General features: G+C 46.7%; 1 protein-coding gene and 1 long non-coding RNA gene across 6 annotated transcripts in view; both read right to left on the bottom strand.

Moving 5' to 3' along the window:
- Positions 1-14,625, bottom strand: part of DPY19L4 (dpy-19 like 4) — a 132,645-nt gene extending 118,020 nt beyond the window's left edge. The window contains exons 1-4 of one of the 5 annotated variants that reach the window (XM_029591718.1): positions 14,155-14,625; positions 10,485-10,607; positions 6,152-6,276; positions 4,484-4,574 (exon numbers count right to left, since the gene is read on the bottom strand). In XM_029591718.1, coding sequence (XP_029447578.1) covers positions 4,484-4,574; positions 6,152-6,276; positions 10,485-10,607; positions 14,155-14,494 — 679 coding nt within the window. In that variant the 5' untranslated portion in view covers positions 14,495-14,625. Of the gene's footprint in view, positions 1-4,483; positions 4,575-6,151; positions 6,277-10,484; positions 10,611-13,903; positions 14,035-14,154 lie in introns of those variants that run through there. The other 4 variants (XM_029591717.1, XM_029591720.1, XM_029591719.1 and 1 more) reach the window with 4 other exon arrangements.
- On the bottom strand, positions 2,291-4,472 carry LOC115085553. The gene is made up of 2 exons (XR_003854894.1): positions 3,280-4,472; positions 2,291-2,736 (listed from the first exon to the last, which is right to left on the bottom strand). It is a non-coding gene; the product is annotated as an uncharacterized LOC115085553 (long non-coding RNA).
- Positions 14,626-18,382: the final 3,757 nt, after the last annotated feature.

Below are 18,382 nucleotides of genomic sequence, written 5' to 3'. Positions count from 1 at the left end.
AAAGAGGAAACACAGAAATACAAACCATCATGGCAGAAACTACAGGGCCCATCTAGTCTGTCCCACTTGCCCACCTCTACACTAAGGCTCCTCTGTTCTTGTCCCATTCTTTCTTGAAATTCTGTTCTTCCTCACCTCCACCTCTAGAGACTGCTCCAAGTGTTCAATCCAACAGCTATTTTTTCTTGTTTTCATGGGTTTTTTTTTTTTCTTTCAATACAGACTTTCCTAAGCCGAACAAAACAGCTGGATTCTACTGCGCATAACCCCTTTACAGAGAGGTAATCTGCCTGGCCAGGAAGGCAGAGATAAACCAGGCAACTATTAAATCTGATATGGTCACCAATTTGACAGGTGGCCACATGACCACCAAGCTTGCGAAAAATTTCTACTGCTCTATCTAGGCCTCTACAAGCTGGTTTATCCCTCTCTTCTCACTCTTCTCCCCCCCTCTCCAAAGTACACACTCACAGTAGCTAAATACTATTTCACTGCAAAAAAAAAAAAAACCCGTCAGTGGCCACCACTGCTAATCTAAAATGATCCAAAAGGTGCCACTAGTACACTGGCACCTTGCCTAGCACCTGCCCACCATTTACACACACACACACACACACAAATATACTTTTATATCTGGAGGAGCCTGCTGAGAATCAGACAGAAGTTCCTTACCTGGCAGAATTGGTCTGACCCTCAAAAGCTGCTTGGTTAATGAGAATTAGAAAAAATGATTTAGAGCAGATGTTCCCAAACCTGCCCTGTGGGAACTCCAGTCAGTTGGGTTTACAGGATATCTGCAATGAATATGCAAGAGACAGATTTGCCTATACCAAGATAGGCAAATTTATCTCATGCATATTCATTGCGGATATCCTGAAAACCTGACTGGTTGTGGGGTCCCCAGGACAGGTTTGGGAACCACTCATGTAGAGAATGCCTTGCAACATAAGAATATAGTTGAGGCCAGCTGGTAAAAAATAAAAAGCATTCAAGATTTAATTTCCTGCAAGACAATGAGAAGAAGGAACTTCTGTCAACCTCTCAAAGGGGCCGATGTAATAAGATCCGCGGCAAAACAGGCGCTAGGTATAGAGCGCGGGTTTTAATCACCGTGCACGGCTAAAGCTGCCGCTTCCGCAGAAATGTAAAAAAAAAATAAAAAATTATGCAAATGATCTGTGAGCACAAATCCGCACACTCATGAAGTAATGCGCGTTCTTAGGCGCAGTAAGGCCCTAAGTGGCCACATCTGTGCTAAAAAGGCACGCCGATAATCCGCGCATAAAAGTGAGCGAGCGAAAGGGTCTCCCTATTAGTGAAAGTATGACCCTGAAATGTATTTTTAATATTTCAAATAACTGTGCTGCAGAAAAAATGGCAAATATTTTCATGGGTGATAATCCACCGAATCATTATGGCACGCATGTAAATTAATGTATCTCAGCATCCTTATTTTATGTGCCTTATTGTAAACTGTTGTGACGGATCCTTCCTAACGACGGTATAGAAAAGATTTAAATAAATAAATAAATAAGGCTGTGAGATAGGTGCTCAGCTGGGCACGAATGTGGCCGCTCAGGCACCCAGAAAAGCGCCTAGTTAAGCTGGCTGCTCGTCACCAATCTGTCCATTTTACTAGGCACTTTGTTGGGCACCTATATTGGTACTCGAGTGGCCAACTTGGCTAGGTGCTTTTCTGGGTGCCCGATCGACATTAAAGGCACTTAGCCGAGTACCTATCTAGGCGCAGAGCTAAGCAAGAATCTGGCATCTTATTCTACCCTTCCCCCACTACTAACCCCCTTCCAAGTGTTACTTCCACCCACCCTTTCCCATCCTCCTTTCCCCTCTCAAAAATTCCCCAACCCCACTACTCTCTCTTTTGCCCCCCCCCCCCCCCCCCCTCCCAAAGCATGGGTTTATCCTAATACCTTCCTCTCCCACTCTCCCAGTACTAACCCCCATTCCCATTACTATCTTCACTAACCCCTCTCTATTTCCATCCCCCTTTCCCACTTCCCTTCACCTTCCAAAACAATGTGGAAATCTCCAGTTCCTATCACACTAGTTTAAAAGTACTGATATCTGAGCCCAGAGACTACCACCCTGGTGTTAAGGCAAATTAGCTGCAACATGGTTGCTAAGCTTGGCAGGTGTGCAATATGTGTTGCCTGCCCAGCTCTGTGTACCACTGGACCCTGGAAAATAGCCTGGCAACCCCCAAAGACCACCCCTACCAAGAACAACATCCAACGCAGATACAGAACAATTAAAAAAAAACAAACAATTAAAAAATATAAACTTTTATCATCATAACAGTAAACAGTATTTAGAAAAACACATTTCCAGATCTTTCTGGATCAGTCCAGCAGGGAATGGTGCTGGTCAGCCAAAATAGTCAGTGATGACCTTTCATCTAAATTCATTCCCCCTCGCTGTGATGTCAATCTCTGGAGCTGGAGCGCACATCTCTGGCTCTGTTTCCAGATCCGGATTCAATTCATGCTCGATGCCATTACGAAGGGCTATATTATGGAGCATACAGCATGCTGCCACAATATCAGCAACTTTTTCCGGTGAGGTCCACACACCTGAATCTACTTTTAAGAAGGCCAAATGTGCGCTCTATTATGTCTCAAGTTTTCACATGTGCCTCTTGATATTTTATTTCTGCAACAGTATGAGGCACTACCAATGGCGTCAGCAGCCACGACCTACATCCATAGCCAGCGTCCCCTGTAGAACAAAAAAAAATTATATCTTTTCTAAAACAAAATATGATTATTCAGTTATCTGCCATCTTTACCCACTCCTGAAAAATAACCACTGAAACATTTTATCATGCACACTTGGCCACCCTATAAACCCTTACTATTCTGACTTAGATGGTCATCACTTCACGCTGACATGTGGCAAATTATTAGGCATGAAAGAGCCCATGTAGCATTCAGCACGTACAATAACTAAATCTGACTGCATGCACATTAGTACATTCTGTCGCATACATGTTTGCTTTTGTGACTATTATCCATTTAAACATGTCAGCTTGAAACTCCCAGGGTATAATGTCTGTCTCATGCATGCGTACTAAAAGGCAAAGCAAAAGAAACTTGTGAACTTGCAGGCAAATAACCAATTTAAGATGGCACGCATGTAACAGAAAGAACATACTAACTAGACTTTTAGTCCCTCTTCTGCACACTTGCCCCTGACTTTACCTACACACCCCCATCCTCACACAGTAAATAAAGAGAAGTCAGTTTTTTTTATATATCTTACCAAGCCACCAGCCTTCACCATATTTCTGTTCAGAGAATTGCTGTGCCAGTGCTGACTGTGCCAGGATGAAAGAATCATGGCTCCTGCCAGGGAATTTTGCCACCTCACCGAGAATCCTCTGGTCAGCGTTACAGACCACTTGCACATTGAGGGAGTGGTCACGTTTTTGATCCCGCTATGCCATCTCTCTTTCATGAGCTGGGGCGAGAGCCACATGGGTACAAATCGATAGCTCCCAGCACATTTGGCATACCGGCTGTGTCGAAAAACGCTCTCTTCATTTGCTGCCACTCCCGAAGCTGCTGTGGCTTATCTGATGCACTGCTTGACCCTCCTCAGCGTGGCCCTCGGTTCCTGGGTGAAGGGACGGGAGAACGTGGATTGCTCCGTGCCAGCCACCACAGCCACTGAGTTCTGGAAAGAACCGGTGGCCAAAGGGCTCCAAGCAGCTTCACTTGGCCTGAGATGGCAGGTCCACGTTCTGTGAGGGGGGGGGGAATCAATGTCCTCCCTGAGCTCTTCATACAGGCCCATGATACCCCCGGAGCTCAATCTTTAGGTCCCGACGACATCAGACTCAGGCACTCTCAGAAGCGTGGTCCTGAGACAAAAAAAAAAAATCCGCTCCCTCTGTACCCTTCTGTGGCCTGTTCCAGCCAAACAGCCTGCTCCTCACCATCCCTTCTCTCCGCCTGCTCCCTCTGGATCCTCTCTCTCTCCTGCTGTCATCCTTTGGCAAACCCGCAGGCAACAGCTGGACACAACCACAGAAAATCACACCAGAGCTGCACGGACACACAACCACACCACACCACTGCAAGCGATGGAATAAAATGCGCCCCCACCCCCAAGTCAGCGCGGACACTAACTCATACCCTGAACGTGGTGGTGAAAAAACCCGCAGTAGCATTACTGCGGCTCCCTGCATTGCCTATGATTAATCGCCTCCTTTGATTGCCATTGGAAAGCACTCGCACAGGAAAAAAAAAACAACAAACAAACCACGGGTCTGTAAGTGCGTCTGTATGCGTTTACTCCCCCACCCGGGCACAAAACCCTTATTACATCCCCACCATAGGTTTTCGCACGTACAAATGCTTGTAGAGGCGCGCACAAACCTGCGGCTGCTTCGGCGCGCCTTATTCCATCGGCCCCAAAAAGAGCAGTATTTTAAATGACAGGCACCAGATACAACTCACCATACCTCGCTCAAACGAAGGAGCCCTCAGCAGCTCTTTGTAGAAGGAGTAATAAACGGCACCATCACCCTGGAAAGTGATTTCACGTTCCAGCTCCTAAGACAGAAACAAAATTCTTACTTCCACACGTGACACGAGCCAGTTCTACTCTTAAACCTGCTCGTGTCCTAATGCAGGTGGCCCTTTCACTTATTTTGTATATTAAACCAACTTTACCTAAACCCAGAACAACAACAATGAATCTGGGGATTTATGGTCACTGCCGCTTACACTCCCGAGCCTTCCATTCACTCCCTTTAAAGGAAGGGTTCAAAGAAGAAAAAGCTGCCATTCCTCCCCACGGCTGTGTACTGTGCAGAGAAGTGGGCTTAACCCCCATTTGGATCACCCCCCCCCCTTCCTATAGGGATGGTGGGGTTGGTTCATGCTAGGAGTCTGAAAACTCAAACATCATGAGGTGAGGGGTTGTGACGGAAAAGGCTGATGCAGTCTTGTTTTAAAAAATAAAAAAAAAAAGGGGGCAGGGAGGGGGAGATTTGCTGCAGGCTGAAGCCGAATGATGCAGACCGCTCCACCATGAGAAGTGAAGAGCGGAAAAGTCTTGGGAGTGCCTCAGTCTTGGGACTTTCTTTCTAGTCTCTGCCACAATGGTGCTGTATCTAGTGGGCAGGGCCGTGGCAAAGGGTGGGCAAGACGGAAGACTATCTCAGGGCGCCAACAGAGGAAAGAGGACAGGAGCCAGGCATTAGCCGCCCCCCTGCCTGTCACTTCCTCCTCAGCCTCTGCAGATGTGCCTGCAAGCTCCCTGGGGCTATTCAACCACAGCCCAGCCTGCCCCAAAATGGGGGTGGGCCATAGGAACCGTACAGCCAGCTGAGAAAGGACAAAACAGTAATTCCCAGCATGCAGTGCGGCTGCCTGACCACACGGCAAAACTCCACCCTTCCCCCCCACACAGCAAACCAAGTACGGCAGGATAGGAGGGGGCAGGAGAAGGGGAGAACTGCCAAAAAGCAACCCTTGCCAGGGACACTGTTTTGTCCAATGATGGTGCAACTAGTGGGCGTAGTACATCTACCATGGTAAAGCATTTCTATTAAAGCGGAGGCCCCTGCCCCCAGCCCTAGAAAAGGTTTACAGAGTTTGTGCAAGGCCAAGGATATCTACAAGGCTAAAGCAGGCCCAAACAAGAAAAAAAAAAAAAAAGAAAACGGTTCAAAGAGTAAAGATAAGTACATTTTGCTGTTTCTAGCTTACAATGTACTTACTTCAGTAACTCCTCTCTCTCATCATTTCATGAAACTGATAAACTAGTTACTTTTAATTATAGTAATTGCCAGCAGAGATGCACCAGCTCAGTGAGAATTAAACAAGGTTACACAGCATACTGCTGAGCATTCATGCAGAGCTAGGGAAGCAATTTAGCAGGCTCCCTCTCTTTACCCTGTCTTATCATTTCCTCATCAAAATTATCTATGATCACAGTCTTAGGCCCTGAAACCAAATAAAGATCTTAGCCAAGAGTGCAGGGCTGTGCAGTTCCGACTCCTACCTAGCAGAGTTCTTAGAAAAACCCCGCATCAGCGTTTGCACATATCCCATGCACTGGCCTGCACGTTAACACCAAAAGGCACTCTCCCTCTCCAACCATGGTTATTCGGTAAACATCTTACCGGCCTGGTAGAAAACCAGAACTTGCGCTCGTGGTATGTCGAGAGGTAGACAGCGTACATCATGCCACTGGTGATGGCTGCAAGGCAGCCAAAGAATAGCTTGACAAAATGCTGACATGCTACATCTGAAAAGACAGATAAAAAACAGACTCACGCTCAAAGACATGACCTGTTGTCATCAATTTACTAAACCAAGAGAAAAAAGCAAGTATATGCACATATATTGCTTTACTAGCGAAAAATGCCTGTCATTGCTTGGGCTGTCTTGTCCTTAATGGCTATGAATGCTAAAACTTTAGAAAAGTGAAAACAATAAATATTGTATTATTTTGTTAATTTATAGAATGCATATAAAAACATAGGGAACTTCTCCATAAACTACAATGACAGTATATTAGATGTCTATCACTCCCTAACTTGAGAGCGCTAAATAGATTTTAATGCACCAGTTCTAGTACAGAACCCTAGGGCACTGCACTATTTACCATCCTCCACTGAGAGAACTCACCAGTTAGTCTTACTGTCTGTTTCCTGTCTTTTAACCAGTTCACAATGCACAACAGTGGCATAGCCATGGCCCACCCACTTAGGGTTCAGGCTCATGCAATCAGGGCTGCCCAACACCAGAAGAAGAGGCCTGCAGGATGACAGACGCAGTTCCCAGCCTGCAGCAACCAAAGGAGGAGAGGGACACCATGGGACTCCCATCTCATGGCAGCCAAAGGAGAAGAGGGCCGTGGACCTCATCCCGTGGCAACTGAAGAAGGGTTCTTGAAGACACCCTGTGTGCATGTGTGAGTGGGAGTCTGTGCGCGTGTAAGGGAGCCTGTGTGTGGTGGGGGCGGAGGGGGTAATCTGTGTGCAAGCCTGAGAGACAGGGCTTTGCAGACAGAGCATATTGTCTTTTGCACAGGGCACCTATTCAGGGCACCACCTATTCAGGTGCACTATTAAAACTGCATTCTGGAACAATAAGAAACCCTTACAATAAGGCAGAACTCGCATAAAAGAAATCAAGAAGTAATCCTGGATGTTCTAGAAAAGGTAACCCAGTCCAGAAATGCAGTTCTAGTAGTCATATACGGGTCCCAGAGAAACCTGGGGTTTCAATAGGCTGTAAGACCTTTTAACAGCCAGGCAAAGTAGGTGGAGAACTCAAATCACCTATGTAATTACACCCACAAAAAAAATGATTTGGAGAAATGTTCAGGTCCACAAACTTCATAAGCTGTTCAAAATATGTTAGCTTACTAGAGACAGCATCTCAATTAATGGTGTTCACAGTCCCCTGACACAGACTGTGTTTCATTCAACTGCATCGGGAGGGACTAGATCTCGGTTTATATGCTGTCGAAAATCAGGTAAAAAAATAAAGCTTTAAAGTGAAACCTCCAAGAGCAGCATTTAGCAATGCCCTTCTTGGAGGTTTCAATGAGCGCTGCCTTTTTACCTAATTGATGACAGAATATACAAACCGAGATCCGGTCCCTCCCAACACAGTCCTTGTCGGGAGACCGTGAACACCATTAATTGAGATGCTGTCTCTAGTAAGCTAATAAGGCATATATCTTGAACAGCTTATGAAGTTTGTGGACCTGAACATTTAACCAGACCAACAAAAAAAAATTCCAAGTCCAGTCCACAAAACTATCCCTGCCCATCTCCCCAGCACAAAGGGGATTTGTGTGCTGAAAACAGTGGAATCTGCTCACCTGTGAGAGGGATACACAAGGACAGAGATACAGCTGTGGTGCAACAGTTGCATAGGGCTATGTTAAAGGCACTTGACCCAGGGAGCATTAAGAACATAAGAAGTTGCCATACTGGGTCATGCAGAGGTCCATGAAGCCCAGCATCCTGTTTCCAACAGTGGCCAAACCAGGCTACAAGTACCTGGCAGCATCCTAAATAATCAAGTTAATGGAATGAGCATCTGGACATTAGTACTGCAATTCAACACAGGTAAACTGTGCCAAAGGCAATACTATTTTCCTACAATACCACTTGGGACTCTGCAAGAATAAAATCCCAACTATTTTTTTCTTCTGTGGTGCATTATCCATGACAGCCTTGACCAGAAAGGGGACAATTTTCTAAAGGATGTAGTCAAAACTTGCCCAGTGTAGGCCAGTTAAATACTTCATTAAGCACTGAAGTACCTATGAACTTTGTCACCAGGTGACTTAGGGAGAATCGCTTCCAATATGACTAATGAATCAGTACACGTGGGGGAATTTCTCCCACAGCTCAACCATCCACGGACCCCAGTGAAAACCACCACCAGGGATCCAAACATCCTACTCTTTAATTTTCTGTGGGAAGCAAAGCCCCTGCACCCACCCGGTAAATTGAGTTCCCATCATGCATTACTCCAAGTGTCTAAAAAGCAGATATCTGACTTTCTAATGCTAGTATCCCTTCCGGAGGAAGTGGTGAAGACCAGAACTGTGAAGGACTTCAAAGGGGCGTGGGATAAACACTGTGGATCCATAAAGTCAAGAGGCCGCCAATGAAGAGTGGGTGACTCGCCAGAATGATGGCTACTGCCTGGAGACAATACCCTTAGTCAATAAACATACACATGGTTACTGTGACTCCAACATCACTCTAAGATTCAACAGCAAGAGGAAATGTGGAAAAAAGGATTTGCACTCACAAAGACGGGAGTAGCTGGCTTGTTACGGCGGTTACTACCCCAAACCAAATATCCAAATTACTACCTCCACCTTCCTCTATTCCTGATGCCTTTCAACTAGCTTGATCACTCCATTCTTATACTTCACTTTCAATGCATATCCAGCATAGTTCTCTGCTTCAACAGCAGGGGAAAAGAAAAACTGTTACTTCACACATCCAGCAGAGCTCTCTGCTTAAACGGCAGGGGAGAAGAAAAAAGGGTTCGCACTCACAAAGCGGGGAGTAGCTGGCTTGTCACGGCGGGGAGTAGCTGGCTTGTCACGGCGGTTACTACCCCAAACCAAATGTTACTACTACCCCAAACCAAATGTGCCTGATACTTCACTTTCGATGCATATCCAGCATAGCTCTCTGCTTCAACGGCAGGGGAGAAGAAAAAAACTGATACCTCACGCATATCCAGCATAGCTCCCTGCTTCAACGGCAGGGGAGAAGATAAACAACCAATAAGGGCTGTATAACATAATCTGGGTAAAAACAAATAAGCATAGGTGTAGCTTGCTTATTGCGGCGGTTACTACTCCTACTACCTCTAACTAATCAAGCTAGATATTTCACTTGGATGCAGCTCCTCCACCGCTCTCTACATTAATGGCGGGGGTGGAAGGGAATTAGAACCAAGAGCTAAGAGAAACAGATAAGTATGGGAGAAGAAATGAGGGAAGCTTGCTGGGCAGACTGGATGGGCCATTTGGTCTTCTTCTGCCGTCATTTCTATGTTTCTATGTTTCATCAATACTATACAAACTAACAGCTTGATTTATCAAGGCTGTTCTACTTTGTGTTTAGGGACAAACTACATGATAAATTAGGCCCTTAATGCATCATTATAAAACAAAGCGATCCCATATAAAAGTGTACATGTATGCATGCATGTGTGGATATATCAGCAATATTCAGCTGCAGAATGTCCAGCTAAGTTAACCAGATAAACGTAACAGGCTAACTTATACCGAAAATTCAGTGGCACTGCTGCACAGCTAAACATATCCGCTATCATTTCGTTAACTGGATAACTTTATTCTGCCCCAGAATGCATCCCAACTGTCCCCGAGTCATCTGGCTAATTAGCCATACTGCTAACTTGGGGCTAGTGAAAGCATCTGGATTTTTTTGATACCACAAAGAGCTACGTGCCAAATTAGCCAGACAAATCCCTTTCAATGTAGAGCTCATGTACATACACACACACAAAATCTATTCATAGCTATACTTACAGTACGTCAACATTTATTTGTTCTTATTTTCTCACTAGATGACCTGAGCACTCCTAGTTCTGGTACAATTCAAGCAGAACATATATAGAGTATAACCACATACAATAAAAGATCACTTAGGTTATTTTGCATGTCTAACTAATATAAAACACGGCAAAATACCATAAACCCATCAATAACAAAGACATAACAGAATAAAAAACAAATAAAAAAAAACCACAAACAAACAATAAATGCACCCCATCTAGCACCACGCAACCCAGTCGTCCATAAAATCTAGTTAAACACAACAGAAATGATCCCAAAGAAATGATGAAAACAATGTTATTGTCTACCAAAAGTATTTTAAAAATCTACAGAAATCCATCACCCACAGACATGCAGTGCTTCTTGCTCTGATTGATCTGCTCTCAGCTTACATTTTGAAGAAGATCTTCCTGCGCTCAGGGACGTTTTGGATTTCTCCTCTGGAGGCAGTTCCTTGTTCTCTTTGCAGTTTTTCTTCTTTCTTTCTCTAAGTTCCTCTTCTGTGCCTTCACATACTTAAAATACATATTAAAAGAAAAAGTGTCACTATTTATTTAAAATTATTTGCTCATGTGAGCTCTGTCACTTCCAAAGTAAGCCTGAGGGAAGCTCAGTATAAATTTCTAATGTGAGCACAGGTCTCACGTAAGCGCGCACATGCAATGCAGATCTCTCACTCTGATCATTGTCTTAAACACCAGGCAACGAGCGCTACCCTGGGCCATTTATTTTGGTCATGGGCAAATATTCTGAGATTTTGCGGGGTAAAGTGCAGAACTACATTAGCGGGCTCACTGGAACAAGGATTACTTTGGAGGCCCGCCTCTTTTTATCTGACAAACTGCAATTGGTCACCTTTGAAAAAATACTCATTCTAAATAACAGAGACTGAAGATATTGCTGTTAGCAAAGAAGACTGTCCTGGAGAAATGTTATCCTTGGAGACCCCTCCCTACAAGAACACAATTGAAAATAGCTGTGCATCATCAATGTGTTTTGGAGTGGCATATAGAAAAGATCGACCAAACCATTTAAGCGTAGAGTTTTTCTGAAAACATGGGATCGCTTCCGCACAGGGCTAAACACCACATTATGATTATGAGTAGGGTGCTGCCCACCTACGCTTATGTTATTCTGGAACATTGACCTTCCTGATTGTTATTGTTATGGTATAATGGGGGAGGGGGATCAGGAGTTTGTAGGATTTCTTCCTTTCCAAGTTGATAGTTGGAACAAAGAAGCACATGGTGATGAACTGAGCAATCCACTAGCCTGCACATCAAAATGTATTGGTTGACCTGGTGAAATCTTTGTTAAAAAAAGTAATAAAAATGGATTTGAAATAAAAAGAAAAAAAAAAACTGATGCTTATCAGTCCAGAAGAAAGCACACTAACTCCTCAGGGAAAAGTCTCATGCATTGCCTTAACCAGTGTCAGACGGGGAAATGACAACATTGTCATGCTTTATGAAATACCCAAAGTCTCTTGTACTGTATGTTTGCCATATAGGATTGTAAGCTCTATTAAGCATGGAATTTTTTTTTTTTAATGTTTGTACAGCGCTACATGTGTCGTCTAGCACTATAGACATGTTAAGCAGTAGTGGTACCAAGGGAATACTTACTATTATGAGGCCTTCACCACTGTCTGGCTTTGATGCTTTAACCCTTCTAGTCTCTGGCTCACCCATTCAACAATCACAACTCTTCCACCTCTCACTTTCTCCACGCTCTTAACCTAGTCTTCACCAAAACCTGCTCCTCATCTCATCCTTCCACCCTTTCCTTCATCCATCCAACTCCACCTCTCTTCTGAAACCTACCTCTTCCCCTCCCATCACCTCTGTGACCTCTGCACCCTTTGGCAGGTTGCAACACTTCCCCTATGGATGTAATCAATGTACATCCCAAGAAGGGAAAAGTACTTTCTTCTAGTCATTCTTCTGGGTGTACAACACTTGGCTGTCTAGCGCCTGTCCTCCCTGCCATTCCCATTGTACCTATCATGAAGCCTCAACAAAGGTTCTGAACAGCTCCTGGTAAGAAAAAAATATATTTGTCTTGTGCATCCCAATCCCCCAATTACATACACATTAAGAAGCGGATATTCAAAGTCATTTAACTGGCTAGCTTTTGAGTTATCCACAGAAATGCCTACTTTTGAATACCTCCAGCTGAAATGTAGCTAGATAATGGGGGGGGGGGGGGGGGGGGTGTTTGCAAGGCATTCCATGCACAGCTGAGATAGTTAACCGATTCATCTGATCCCTTTATTTTTATCATCTTATCCTTTTTTCCTTATCTGATCTGCTTTTTTTGTGGCTGTTTGCTTTTTGCTTTCTCTTAGTACCAGCCCTTCTACACCATCCAAACTCTTTCTGTTTACCGGCCAGCCTGTGGCCCAACTCCACTCCTGACTGCCAACAGTGACTCCTCTCCCAGGTGCAGCGGGCCAAATTTTAGGCATCTGGGTGACCTAGCGCCTGGGGATGCTTCCAGCCCTGTATTAGAGGCCTCGCTTTTTCATCCCATCTTGCATCAGCCTTTCCTTTGGTAGTGACTTGAATTAGCCACCACTGAGGTCAGACTAACTGGCCCACTTCTGCAGAAATCCATTAGCCTCGTGCTATAAAGAAGAGAGCACAGAGTCAAGTCTTTATCAGCAGCACTGTGGAAAGGATGAACTGGTCAGAACAAGCTGCAGACAACCCTCGCCTCCCCTGGCACCTGATGTAAAGGTGACCGATGCACAATCAGCCAATCACAGCCAGGATGGCGGGGGCTCTCTGTGCCGCAGGTATGGCTGGAATGCAAGGGGGAGGAGGAACACCTGAGCTGCAAGCAGCCACAGTGAGAGAATGTGGAAAGGCACCTGCTGAAACCAAGAACAAAGAGGTGGAAACTGGGTCACATTACCAGCGAGCAGGACTCTGCACTCCTATCTGGCAGCTGCCCGAGTCCCAGCTACAGAGAAACCTAAACTGTCTCCTGTGCCATCTTTTCAGTTTCTGCTTGCTACTGATAGGGAAAGTCCCGATATCTCATCCACACAGCTCCACCTTAATTTGGCACTACCCACCTCCAGTGCACTTAGAAAGGGTGCTTTTCAACCTGGCCCTTGGGGACCACCTGGTCAATCTGATATTCAGCATATTGACAATAAATATGCAGGAGATCCTTTGGCATACAATGGAGGCAGATATGCAAATCTCTCTCACACATTCACTGTGGACAGGGCTGGCTTTTGGGATGTGCAACCTATGTGGTCATACAGGATGCTAAGCATTGGGAGATTTAAAGAGGGAGGTTGCAGATGGTGGCTTGAGTGAAGATAGTATTTTTTTTTTTTTAAACCAGGGAGGGAGTGCCTATTTCAGTTTTTGCAAAGTGCCAATTAGCCACAATCTGGGCTGGCTCTCTAGGTTATCTTGAAAATCTGACCACCAGGCAGTCCCTGATGAAAAACACTGATCTACCAGAGGGGGGGAGGGGGCAACCTATCTGAAAACATGTCCCGTTTGTAACTCTAGACTCGGACTGGACTTGGTCACACCTGCTCTAGGGGACCTAGAACCACTCCTGTCGCCATGGGCTAACTAAACAGGAGATTATTTTGCTTTCCCCCTTCAGCAGGTTTAAAATCTTCCAGGTTTTGCCTTGGTCCAAACGGTTACTAATCCCCAATGTCAGGCTACAAGTTCTTAATCCCACACCCATAACATACGGTTCACAAACTCAGCCGTGACGCAGCCCTCAAGAGTATGATCTTAAGCGGAAAGTAAACAGAAGGCAAAGCAATCAAGAGAACTACCAAAATATCTGCAAATTCTCTTCGCGTTTTAAGCTGGCGCACTTCTGCATCCACATTTTTGACTGTAGCTCCAAGTCATCACACTTTTATAAGGGACTCGAGATGCACCTTGCCCAAGCCCTGCAAAAGTACTGGCTTAGTCTTTTCCACGCTTCCCATCACCCTCCAGTGCTCAGCTGCGGTCTGCAGGTTGCCCGCGACCTGCCGATGACCCGGTTCTGCGGCCCAATCCCTGCCGAACACTCACTCACTGGGGCTATGGGGAATGATGGAGATCTGCCTCCTCAACCTCATCCTCACCCTGCTGCTGCTGCTGCTGCTCTTCCTCCATCCTGCCCCCTTCCCGGAGGCGAGTCTCAGCCTTCCGATCCCGCCTGCAAGCACCGCCGACCCGTGCTTGGGGGCAAGGGAAACCGGAGCCCAGCCGGGAAGTACCGCGAGAGGTGCTCGAAAAGCGGCAGGAAGAAGAGGCGGCGCTGGCCGCCCCGGCTCCTCCTCTCTTCCGCCCCCGGAGAGGCGGGGAGAGGTTGGGGGTGGACGGCTGGGCTGCCCGCTGCAGCTCTGGAGAAAATGAAAGCAAAGCTCTGCCATCCGCACGCGCACAAGGAGGCGCTCCTTCTCCTTCTTCTTTTTGGCCGCTGAACCAAGGACGCGCTAAACATCGCGTTACATAATCGATCCCTGCTTTTTTTTGCTAAAGGAGAAAATTCGCATTGACCGGCGCAGCTGTAAATGTACCCCGGGCTTCATCATTCCGCTATAAATATAGCAGGCTTCATCATTCCGCTACGGACCGCGGGCGAAAAAAGGGGCGAGGGCGAAAGTATACAGCCAGCCGCACGGCAGCGGTGTGTTTTTTCCTACCGTGGTTTTACCCAATAGTACCACAGGAAAAGGTGGTGCTATTTCCTACAGTACTGCCAGCGATAATGGAGAAAACATTATTGCCCGCACTCCTCTCCTTCCTCCAACTTAGGCCTGGATTCATCATTTTTCGCAGAATGATGAATCCTGCAAAAGCCCACAGCCTTCACACCACAGCGGTGCGCCGCCGGCTGCCGGCTTTTGCACCAAATAGCGCCACCATGAAAGTTGACGCTATTTGGTGCGCTACTGTCGACGATAATTGGGCCGATACAGTACAGTGCGCTCCAACGGAGCACACTATTAACCCGCCATTGGATGCGCATTTTTGACGCGCTAGCGTTACTCCTTATTCAGTAAGGGGCCGAAAAAGCGCGTCCAACCCCCCGAACCTAATAGCGCCCGCAACATGCAAATGCATGTTGATGGCCCTATTAGGTATTCCTGCGCGATTCAGAAAACAAAATGTGCAGCCAAGCCGCACATTTTGCTTTCAGAAATTAACGCCTACACAAAGGTAGGCGCTAATTTCTTCGGGCACCGGGAAAGTCGACAGAAGAGCAATAAAAACTGCTTTTCTGTGCACCCTCCGACTTAATATCATGGCGATATTAAGTCGGAGGACCCAAAAGTTTCCAAAAGTAAAAAAAAAAAAAAAAAAAATTGAAGTCGGCCCGCGGCTGTCGGGTCGAAAACCGGACGCTCAATTTTGCCGGCGTCCGGTTTCCGAGCCTGTGGCTGTCAGCGGGCTCGAGAACCGACGCCGGCAAAATTGAGCGTCGGCTGTCAAACCCGCTGACAGCCGCCGCTCCGGTCCAAAAGGAGGCGCTAGGGATGCGCTAGTGTCCCTAGCGCCTCCTTTTGCCTGTTTTTACCGCCGGGGCCTCATTTGAATAGAGAATTGCGCACACAGGCCTGTGCGTGCTCTCCTGCAGACTTTACTCTATCGGCCCGATAGTAACATCGCCAGCAGCGAAGACACCACTGACTCCGCCCCTCCCCCTAATTTGCATTATATGGCATGCGATATGGCCTTATTAGGGCCCTAATGCACGCGATAAAGCTTTAGAAAATAAACCCCTTAAATTGTACTGCTGCAATGCGGCCAATATCGCATGCCTTAGGGCCTTATTGTGTGTGATAAGGCCCTAACGCACACCATAACGGCACCTCACAGTTTAAAGAATGACCCTGTTGGTAAGGGGGCAGCAGGGATCCCTGTATACCTTACACTTGCCATTGTCAAGGCAATTTTCAGAACCCATTTCCCCCAGTCCAGTGCTGCCCATGTCCAATAGCGCTTTAGAAATGATAAATAGTAGTGTAAATACACATTTACCAGGGTAAGTGAGCTTTTTGGAAATTTTGCACCCTCCACATGGCTAAAAGTAGGTGCTGTAGAAGAATATCCCTAATTTTAGCTGCAGTGCATGGAGGCATTTGCCAGGGCAGGGTTAAGCCAGGAGAGGCAACAATACCCGTGGTTTTGCATTTTCCATGAAAAAACTATGCACACAAAATAGTAGGAGCAAATTTCTGCAAGGACAGTTTTCCAAGGGAAGTAGCGCTCAAATGCCTCGGACACCCAGGAGACGCGGTTGGGCACCCACAGTTGCAACGGGTGCTCAATACGAGTGTCCATTTTATCCCGCTTCAACTCGATTTCTGCACACCCAATACACGCACAACAGCGAGGGACGAAGTCGGCCTGGAGCGTGTCTATTGTGCATGAATATTATGCGTCCAGAATTATTTTTTTTTCAACAAGCCGTTACATTATACCTTTATTCTTAAACACTGCAAGCAGTAGGTGTTTAAGAATCAAGGTAGGAACCACATAGGACACAACTGCTTAAATTTCTCCTGCACCCTTAACTCGCGGATTGATTTGACACCAGCTCCGGGGCTGGAGTTAAATTTGCTGCATTAAAATAGTGCAAGTTGGGCACCCAGTGATGTTCGGCATTGGGGGGGGGGGGGGGGTAATAGCTAATAGTCTCATCTACATGGAATTTAAATGTGATGAGCCTGAGATTGGGTGTGTGATTTGGACGCATTAATCTTATTGCATCGGGTGCTAGTCTAGTGCATCCAAAATGCTTGTAAACCTGTGCACTAGGCTGAGTGAAGTTTATTGCATCGGTACAGTGGTGTACTGAGGAGGGGGGGGGGGGGCCAATATCCCCGGACACAGGGCCATAGGGGGGGCACCGATAACCAACATAGTGAGGCCCATGCAGCCAAAGGTGGACCTCATCCCACCGGCGGAAGCAGGGAAGTGTGCTGTTCCTGTGTTGTGTGCCGGTCGTTGCTCCCTCTAAACTGTGCGCCTCCATGGCAGCGCACAGTTTTTCTTGTGGTTGTGCACAGCAAGAAGATTGGCGTCACCTCCAGACCTCCAGGTGCTCCTTCTCCTTCCTGCCCGCGCGGTCCCCAAAAGAAAAATGTTGCCGGAGCCGCACGGGCAGGAAGGAAGAGCATCGGCCTGCGTGCAGAAGAAGAGCAGTGTTTGCGGCAAGGCCGCTGCGGATCCTACCTCATGGCTGCCCGAGGAGGCCCGCTGGCAGGGCCGCTGCAGATCCCACCTCGCGGCGGCCCAAGAAGATCAGGGCTACCACGGAGCCCATCCTGTGGCGACCTGTAAAGAGAAGGCTTGGAAGCGAGAGGGAGGCTGAGGCCCTTTAGAGCATGTGTGTGTATGAGTGTGAGTTGAGAGATTGTGTGTGTGTGTGTGAGGGAGTGAGTAGAAGAAGGATGGGGTGGGGTGCTGGAGAGGCACACAATTGCATTGGCCCCCGGGCGCCAGAGATCCTCGGTACGCCACTGCATCGGCCCGAAAATGGGCAGAAAATCAGTGCGAAAAAGTGACTTTCCCTACCCCCCCCCCCCCCCCAACAATTTTCTTCTGGTTTTTGTTTTTTTTTTGTTATAATAAGCACTAATAAATTCTTGGAGAAAATAAAATAACTGCAAATGAAAATCCTTGTTGATATCATAAAGGCTTTGTCTGGACAAATAACTGAGATTTGAATATTTTACCCGGCTCCCCAGCTAATGTTATCCCAGTAAAACCCGTTACCTGTGCTTAATGTAGCCGGGATTTAAAAAGGTGGCGATACTAGGGTATACCAGGGGCAGGGCTGGATTTTAGCCGGTGAGCACTGACATTCAGCACAATCTGACTGAAATTAGCACATAGAGCCTGCTTAGAAAAGTGATCTGCCCTGAAGCTACCCAGATAACTTTATCCGGTTAAATTCCGCACAGCACTTCCCCGGGTGCGCTCCACTGAATGTCTGGGAAAAGCTGGCCACTGAATATAGCAGGCTTGAGTTTCCTTCTCATGCGCCACATTCTTCTGGCAGGATTTTGTTTTTTTTTACTTTTTCTTGGTTAAGTTACTCACGATTTCCCCATTATTTTCTGAAACCAAAAAGCATTTCCTGTTGGGGAGGAGGAGCAGCCCGGTGGTTGGTTGCCGCAGGCAGGGAAGCCAGGGTTCGCATCCTGCTTCTTTCAGGGACACTCATTGTGACCTGGGGCAGGTCTCCACCTTCCCCCGCCCCTCACTGCCTCAGGAACTGACAGAGGGAATTTTCCAAAGCCAGGAGATTT

The sequence above is a fragment of the Rhinatrema bivittatum genome, chromosome 2 (genome assembly GCF_901001135.1).
Source record: "Rhinatrema bivittatum chromosome 2, aRhiBiv1.1, whole genome shotgun sequence".
Taxonomy (NCBI): Eukaryota; Metazoa; Chordata; class Amphibia; order Gymnophiona; family Rhinatrematidae; genus Rhinatrema; species Rhinatrema bivittatum.
Note: the sequence above shows the minus strand (reverse complement) of the source record. Positions and strands in the feature narration are given on the sequence as shown.